This window comes from Coturnix japonica, chromosome 5, assembly GCF_001577835.2.
Source record: "Coturnix japonica isolate 7356 chromosome 5, Coturnix japonica 2.1, whole genome shotgun sequence".
NCBI classification, from domain to species: Eukaryota; Metazoa; Chordata; class Aves; order Galliformes; family Phasianidae; genus Coturnix; species Coturnix japonica.
In genome coordinates, this window is record NC_029520.1 from 11,634,042 (window position 1) to 11,643,529 (window position 9,488).

General features: G+C 36.8%; 1 protein-coding gene across 2 annotated transcripts; it reads left to right on the forward strand.

The window, feature by feature from the left end:
• The first annotated feature begins 571 nt into the window (after positions 1–571).
• On the forward strand, positions 572–7,619 carry OLFML1 (olfactomedin like 1). 2 transcript variants are annotated; one of them, XM_015863975.2, is made up of 3 exons: positions 572–1,014; positions 1,825–2,113; positions 5,223–7,619. In XM_015863975.2, the coding sequence occupies exons 1-3, from the start codon at positions 889–891 to the stop codon at positions 5,999–6,001; spliced, it is 1,194 nt and encodes a 397-aa protein (XP_015719461.1). In that variant the 5' UTR covers positions 572–888; the 3' UTR covers positions 6,002–7,619. The 2 variants fall into 2 exon arrangements, with proteins under 2 accessions (XP_015719461.1, XP_015719462.1); XM_015863976.2 differs by having other exon boundaries at positions 902–1,014; positions 1,830–2,113.
• The last annotated feature ends 1,869 nt before the right edge of the window (positions 7,620–9,488 follow it).

The window sequence follows — 9,488 nt, forward strand, 5'->3', positions numbered from 1 at the left end:
AAAGGACCTTTCTAAAGTCCTAACATGTGGTTTCCTAAGGAATACAACATGAGCTTTGCCATGTCTCTTTCTAGACAAGGCATTCAGTAAGGAAAGCTTTTAAAAAGAAGAAATTCCTTAAATATAATGCTGCTTTAAATTAAGGGAGATTTGAAAAAATAGTTATTATTCTGAAAGAAGAGGTCCTTAAAGGACTATTACAGTGACAATGAACTGTATTAAGGATACTGATTTTAGTTGGAAAAGAACTGGCAAGAGAAAAGAGAAACAAGAAGGGGAAAAGTAGTTTGTTTTCACTTTATGATTTTCAGTCCTCCTGCAAATAGGCTGAACACCAGAAGAGGAAAAAAAAGGCTTTAGATTGTTTCACAGTAACAGCTATGGTTGTTGCAATAGATGATTATGCATCATATCTCCCTATGAAAGAAAAAACAGCATTTCACCAACTTTGAAGCTGTGTTGATTTACACCAAGTTTATCCTGCACTGTTCTGGTCACATGGGAAGGCAAATGGGAGGAGAAAGTAGGGATAATAAATTATTTTTATTTGCATTTAATGAAATTTGGCTTACAGGCTTTATGTGACTCAGTACTGAACATCTGGAATTGATCATAGGATCACAAACAAGGAAGCAGTCATCTGGCTTCTAGAAATACAACTTTCAGTTCCTGCTCCACAACTTTTTTTTTTTTTTAAATGATAAACAAAACTGCAACAGCCATTTTAAGTCTTCTTAATAGCTGTAACCACAGTATTTTTAGAATTTTTCCACATTGTGGCATCAGACAACTATAACATTTTCTTTAATTCTGGAGTGGCAGTGAGGATTGCTCTCCGCACCTACACTATTAATTCAGTATTATTCCCCTTCAGGATTTTGTTAAACAATGATCATCGTGGGACTTCATTTTTTATTAGTTCCACTCCTCAAAAACATCATGGGAGAAGCCCAGTATGTAATGCAAGATGCAGCACTGATGAACTACATAGACCGTCGTATCTTATCCTTAGAGGTACGTGCTATCTACTTCATTTACTAATACTGTGTATATACAGATCTGAAAATGCAGTTCGGGGGAGGGCTGGGGATAAATACTGAAGTGTTTGTATTCTAATCAGTATCAGGAAGATAAGTTTCCAGCACTTCCAAGTAAGTACAGTTAAGCAAAACTCCTGTTAAAACCTTAACTATAATGACTCCCAATTATTAATTATTGTAGCGTGTCATTTCATGGAGTTATGCTTTACTCTGCTATCACTTGCTTGTTTTTACACAAACTGCATACAGTGAAATTAGCCAAATATGCAAGTGTTTGACATTAAGTCAGTCCATCTGAAGGAATGGCACAGTCATACAGTTACTGGTAGAACTGCTGTCAGTTGCTAAGACAGAACACAATGCCCAGTACATTTCTGTGTACAGATAAACCTGGTCAAGAGTGACTTAAGACACACCAATGTAGAACAGCAGCATATATTCCCTTGAATTAGGATTCTTGCAGCTGCAAGACAGAAACAGGTGTCTGCTTTAAACTATATGGAAATATTAGTGCCTCATAAAATTTGAGGATTTGTAAGTCCTCTACAGACAGCTTTATATAAATTCACCCACCCTTGCACTTTTTTTTAAAATACAGGCAAGAATTTAACTTGAATTTCTACTCTCCATGCACATATAAGCAGCAACAGAGCAATGTTTTCAAATAGAGGAGGGAATTGTAATGGAGACGATAGCAGAGATTAAGTAACTGTGAATGAGAATGACATCTATATAAGATTACATATGCATTTCTACATAAGCTCTTTCTGTGTTCTAACCCAAGAACAGACTGGATAAATGCAACCAAGACATACTGGATTATGTTGAAGAATTCCGAGACTTCTCAAAGATGGTACTGTCACGTCTGTCAGGACTGAACAGTTACAAGGCTGAGGTTAAAGATGAAGTAGAGAATTTGCTAACAAGAGTTGAACGAGCACAAAGGGATGTCGACTATTTTGGATCTGTGAGAGATTCTAAGACATGCATAGAAGTAGATGAAGATCTCGTGAAACAGCAGCTATTAGAAGCAGCAGAAGAAAAAAGGAAACTTAAAGACATGCTTAATGCAAGTAAGAACAGTTCATTTGTAAGGGTAACAGATTTTCACAAGTTACATGAATACCAAAGATAATGTGGCTTTTATATGTAAATACTAGTATTTGAAAAAAGCATGTTTTATATATGTGGGGAAGGGGGACATAAGGAAGAACAGTCCAAATGTTTATTTTGCATATACTCTGATATATCAGGTTTACTCCTTGAAAGCTTTTATTACAAAATTAAAACACAAAACCCAAAGCAAGTTCTTGCAAAAGTCCAACAGCAACTGAACAATTGCTACTGCACTTCCATTGTACTGAGGAACTAATGTTGGTCTTCATTATTTGTACTAGCAAGAGATCAAAGCTTTACTTTAAAAGTAAACTCAAGTTAATAAAACTTAATTCAGTACTACATTTTCCTTCTATTTTGCTGCCCTCTTCTGTTATTATATTATCCATCTCCTCCACTGGGTACTTTATCAAGAGAGCACAATGGATTATCTACAAGCAAAGCTCAGTGCTAACTTGAAAGGGTAAGGTATCCATTATGAAGAATATATGCAATGTGCAACTGTCTGCAACCAAACTAAATTTTCTCATTATAAAGCATCTTTATTGTAATGTGTTTATATATATAATATTACTTATCTGCTTGATGAAGTCTGTTCCATTTTTGTTCAAATGTTGTAAGAGCAGTTACAGGGGATAAAGACAGTCCTTACAAGCAGCTACAGAGATGGAAGATCTTTAGCATCAATTATACAATTACACTGGCTTCAAAAGAAGTGTACTGAATTAATTTTACAAATAAGTTAACACTTTTCTTCTTTACGCTTTTTCAGCAACAGGCAAATGCTTGCCCCACTAAAGCCCATGGGGAAACTACTCACTGTGTGGATTTTAAAGTACTTAAGAACAAGACATCCACTGCTCCTGCACACAGTAACTCTTACCACACACTACCCAGAAGTTTGGGTTTTTTGTTTTGCTGAAGCACTCCGAGATTGGCAATTTTAAATAAATAAAAGATAAAAAAGCCCAACAATATTACTAGCTTTAGTTCAAGCTCATACACACCTAAGATAAATATTATATATTCAATTATATAGACATGTATAGACACAGCTACACATACGTACATGATTATTTTTACATTCAGCAGTTGACACCCCATTCTGTTTTGCCCTGCTTTGGGTGGAACTGGTAAAATCTCTTCTGCATGCTGTAAATCTTGTAAATAGCAGGCCTGGAAGGGATCAGTGGATAACAAGGAAACTTTCTGATATACTTTCTGCTCACTGTGCATGTCAGTTCCTTACTCACCCAGCAAGACACCAGGAAAGCCAGTTTGAGATAACATTTTTTTTTCCTCTCAAGGAGAAACCCTCCATAGAATTCAAGTAGTAATCCAGTTATTTGGTGCCTTTCTCCCATAGATGACGAGCACATTGCTAATGCCTACCAGATATTTTAACACAAGGACTTTATTTTTTAAAATTTAATCAATAAATGCTAGTTTCAGGAAAGCTGTTGTATATTACTCTGCAACCAGATTAAGGGACTTACAGCAAAAAGTCAATGCTGTAGCCCCAAAATAGGAGTGCTTTGGTAGAGGGTATCAGTACACACAAATGACTGAAAGGTCAATTCCTAAAGGCAAATGGAATCTTGCCAATGACTTCAATAGGTTCATATCAGGCCAGTAAAGTAACTGTTTTTTGCTTTCTCCGTTTCATCTGCTGCCAAAACTTCCTGCCTTAAGGCTTTATTTGTTCTGTTTGCTAAAATGGCTGCACTTAATTAAAGGCAATTCATTAAACTTCCAATAGTATCTCCTGTAATACAAATGCCCTTCCCTCCAGAGTCTAGGACTCCTGAAGGGCAGTGTTAGTAGTAAAGACTGAAGCAAAGAAGGCAGTCAGTATCTCCATTTTCTCAGCGTCCCATGGGCATCTACCTCATTCACACACATTACACATTCCTCCTTCTACTATCAACACACTTAAAAAACAAAAACGTCTGTTATCCTTGACATCCTCTGACAATTGCAAGCAGGCCTTAGTTGTCCTTGTTGAAGGCTCACTTGCTACAGTAAAAGCTTTATCTTTACTTGATTCCACTTGTCATGCTTCTAACATCAGAATCAACAACATAAACTACATTTGTTCTTTTGTCTTTACATCATAACAGCAAATATATACACACACATATAAATAATAGAACAGCTTAGGTTGGAGGGCTGCCAGCCACTAGATCTGGCCATCCAGGATATCAATGCAACCTGGCCTCAAATGCCTCCAGAAATGGGGCATCCACAACTTTTCTGGATATGCTGTTCCAGTGTTTCACCACTCTCTAAGAAATTCCTTTGTAACATCTAACCTAGATCTCCTCTCTTTTATTCATTCCCCCTTGTCATAACACTATAAGACCATGTAAGAAGTTTAGTTTTTCATCTATCAGGATGAAGTTCTTCACAGACCTCTTCTCAATGAGTTCTTCTCCCAGCCTTTATTCACATCTGAGTAAAGGCAATCCCAAGTATAACACCTTGTAGTTGGCCTTGTTAAATGTCAACAAGAACTTGCATGCACTTTCTCAAGCCTGTCCAGACCCCTCTGGATGGGGACCCTTCCTCCTATGGTGTGAACTGCACCATTCAACTAGCAGAAAAAAGCCTAAGAGAATTACTAAATACACATGCACATACAAACATCACATATCAGGAGGATAGATTTTAGCCTGTGTACTTTCAATAGGAAATAAATTTGATTATTTTACTGCACAGATCTCACACCTCTTTGAAGTCAAAATTACAGCCCTGTAAGAGAATAGATGACAATAATCAGGGAATCACTACTGTGTTATCTACTGGCTTCCTGTCAGGTACATGAACTGAATGCCTTTTGAACAACACTGGTCTGATAACTCAGCATGTGTAGCTGAGGGTTTGCTGTTTCAATCATATAATAAGGTTAGAGTCACACTACTTAACATAGCCACACTGCTGCCATTTTTTATTGATATACTCACCTTGGCAACTAGATTGGTTAAAAAGAAGATAAATAATTCAAAGAAAACTATAAAATTCAAATAATCTAACATGATATTTTTGTCTTTGGGTATTTATTTACAGGTTGTGACCACATGCTTGCAGGTGTAAAGTCCCTAAAGATAGTCAAGAAGACTGGAGATAAGCACGGTTCTTGGATGAGAGATCCTGGCAAAAAGCATACAAAGATTTATTTATTAAATGGTCCTGTGAATAATGTTATTTTTGAATTTGCAAACATCATGACATTCATGGAAAGCAATCATACACTAAAAGCTCGCAGAGTTACCCTGCCATTTCCCTGGGAAGGGACTGGCCACGTTATTTATCAGGGTTTCCTATTCTATCACAGACACGGTTCCTTAAATGAAATAATTAAATTCAATATTCAGAAAAGAAATATAGTTGACCATATGCTATTGCCAGGGGCTGGAAGAATGCCTGCCTATCAGCTTTCTCCACCTACAAAAATAGATCTCGCTATCGATGAGCAAGGGCTCTGGGCAATCCATGCAGAACCAGAGATTGGAGGAAACCTTGTAATTACCAAAATCAACCACATAACCATGTCAGTGGAACACTCTTGGGATACAACATGCAGCAGTAAAGATGCTGAAGCAGCTTTCATGGCATGCAATACACTCTATGTCGTGTACAATTTTCCTAGTGGAGGCACCTCTCGCATACAATGTGCATATGATGTTTTGGGTATGGTAAATACTTATGAAATACCAGTATTGCATTTTCCAAAACGTCAGGGAAGCCATTCCACTATTCATTATGATCCCAAGGAAAAGCAGCTCCTTGCCTGGGGTGACGGATCCCAGATTATTTATAAGCTTCAAAACCAGCAAAAAGCCTAGAATCTTGAGCAACTTATCAAATACATTTAAAGGCTAGAGTCTCAACATCTTTGTGGAATTAACATAATTTTGATGCACAATAACGATCATCTGCTACAACTTTCATTTCTGTCACATAAATTAATGCTTACACATGCCAATGATCTTAAGCTAGCATCCATTTAAAAATATGTAAAGTCTCCATAAATAAGAATTAACTCATTAGAACCATATTAATACATACACAGAAACTAGTCTTAAAGAGCACAGTGAAAACACAGATGGGTATGTATACATACACACAAACATATCTAACATGCTCTCTTCCTGTTAAAACTGTACTTTCTGCTTCATTGTCATAGTAATCAATTAAGTCCTGCCTACCAAACACATTATCCTAGTGCCTTCAGTGCCCAATTCACTAAAAAAATAATAATAATCTTTTCAAAAGCACTGTAAAAACCACAAACTGCCAGAGAAGCTATTTATACTGAATTAACAGCGAAGATTTACCATATTGCAAAGCAGTAGACATTCTCACAAACATATGGTTTATGTTTAGCATATGATCTTCCTGCACATTATATCAAGGCTATTTCTAATGACTGACTTTCTAGACTGTTTTTGTTGTCTGCATAGCAGCCCAGGCCACTTTAGGTCCAACAAACATTAGTTGTAGATGGATATTCCCACTTAACAGCTTCAATTTGCCACTTTCCAATTTTATTTTTTTAATCAATGTATCACTGCTTGTTTGCAGTAGGGAGTGTTCCTAGATCTGTTCACAACCATGCACCATTTAGTTGTTTTACTTATCAGTAATTGCTTTCTTCCCACTGTCCGCATCAAGTCCTGAGGTGCCTTCTCAATATTTCCAAACATTTTTATTGATCATACCTAAATCTTCCTTATCCTGTCCACTGACTCCAGCAAAATATCTGTACAGAAAACATAGACCAGATGAGCCCAAATAGCACAAGTGAGCACACATCACTTGTTCAGTCCTGGCTTTGCAAACAACAGGAGAACACAGAAATACATCTTCATTTGCTTCAATAAAAAGAAGCAAAGCAATACGCACACTAGATACATACAAAAATACAGATTCTGGCTTTAGCTTTCAGATTTTAACTGGATGTTAATTGCAAAAATAAAGTACTAACAATACAATCCTCAGTTGTTTCTACAGAAAACCCATTTTGTTCTTTACACAAAGTACTGATCTGTTTAAAGACAGCTTACACAGAACAAAAAACATCAGGCAACTATTTTGTAAAGGAGTTCCTGAAAACATAAAAGCATACAGACTGAGAAATTACAGCAATATTGGGATGATTTTAGCATGATAAAAAAATAATTCAACACAACCTTAGTGACTACAGCATTAATTCCATGCTTCAGAGGCCACGAGAAGCAGTGGAAGACATCCGTGGGCTTACAATAAGGAGGGCTGGCAATAATTTGCTGCGTGACCATAGGTGAAAGGCAGATTACATTATGCAGCCTTTTATTCTTCATCTCTGAAGTTACACATACAAAATAGAGTATACACCACCTCTGCAATTGCTTTCAGATCCTTAATGCAAAAGGAAGTGTAACCTTGACTTAACAAATAAACGGCTTTTGTCATAAATGTGAATTAAGCTTCCTTTTTCATAAAAGGCATTCCTGGAGGCTCTGTGTAATAGTGTGCAAAACACACTTCATTATGTATTCAAGGTGTTTGTATCAATCAACAACCTTCAAAAACTCAAGCTAGGAAGCCTCTGAACCTTGCTGCCTGGGAAATACAGACTCGATAATAAATTCAAATATGGTCTAATTCTGATAAAAAGTAGGTCCTGCACTGAGGAGCTTCATTAAGTTATTTCATGTCACATTAAAAAAGACTAAAAGCATTGTCACAAATTGTGAAATCAAGGCTTAATCACAAGGAGTAGAGAAATATGTGAATGATAAAACACCTGTAATTTGCAGATGTTAGTAATGACATTGCTTCGCAGACTGTCTGCGTGCAAACATAAGGAAAGAGAGCAGAAGGACACATCAGTGAATAAGTCTGCCTCAACTATTTGTAAGACCTTTAACGACCTGGACTTCGTGCACTTTTCAGGGAATTTACTCCAACAAGTCACAAGCCAGCCACTGGATCATTCTTCCTAAAGAACAAATTATGTTTTTTTTTTTCCTTGCTATACTACAACACAATTCATTTCCATCACATCTAGAATAAGAATATAAAAGCAGCTTTATTTCATCAACCAGAGAGTTAAACAAACCGATAGCCAATCTCAAAGTGCTAAAAAAGAGCAAAAGAACACTTAACTTGTAACTGTGCTTTAACGATTCATGCCAGAGGGACTCTCTCTGTGCCAACATAACTGAAGTTTTCTTTTTCCACAAATCTGCCCAATTGCTTTTTACTTTAAAGGCCTACTATTAAACTGCTTCCTCTATCACAGTCCACTTACTACAACAGAAGATTAGAAGTCAACTGTCAGTGTAATTACCTGTGCGCATATTCAACCGAAAATGATAGTATCTCACATGGATAAAATAGGTTTCCCTTTAGGAGTTGCAGAGGTTTGCATTGGCTTTACACTTCCACTTTATTTGTCCAAAAGCAATTTTAATGCATCTGCAAGATGTAAGCAGATTTAATGCCAACTTTCCAGTGCCACATCTGCAGCTGGTAGAAGCAACTTGTAGAGAGAAGTTTCAGGTTTTGTTGGGGTAATTGTTTGTATTTTGAATAAGTAAAAAACCCACTAATTTAAACCCTTAACTCTTAGCTTCTTTTCTAAGTCCACAGAAGAAATTATTTGCATTCAGCAATTTCCATTACAGAGGCAACCAGAACTGAAGAAGGCTCAGAGCATGTATCAATATGCAAAGTGTTATTTCCTAAAAAGACCTAAAAAACCTTTCAGTAAATTTTTTAGCACAAGCAATTTCACTGAGCGATATTGTAAAGAGATAGAATGCATAAGATGGCAGAGCAACAAGGCCTTTGGCTACAGTAAGTGAGGATCTGCTTAAATGTAATTGCAGTAGCCACAGAAATAAGAGAAAGAAACAGCTTATTTTCAGAAGGCTTGCAAAGTTCTCAGGTATGCAGAGAACTTCAGATGAGATACCCTTACCTACATTACTAAGATAAGATCCTGGCTCCAACCCTTACAGTCATTCAGTACATTACCTGCACCTGAGCTCCCCCTGGGTCAGCACTACCTTCCCACCAGCTACTCCTGCAACATAAATCCCTATCAGTTTATCAGGCATAGCCCTGAAACGCAGGTGGCACAGTTAAGTTGCAGCTGATTTTGCAAGCCATAGTTTAAGTGGCTCCCTTTAAAAAAAAAAAAACCAAAACTATAAGAAATAGCAGATTGAACATGCCCTTCTATATAAACCAAACATAAGTCTGCAGTTACAAGGTTTACCTAATGTTACTCTCTACATTGAACTCCAGTGTTATATTCATAACAGTAACATTTACAATTCATCC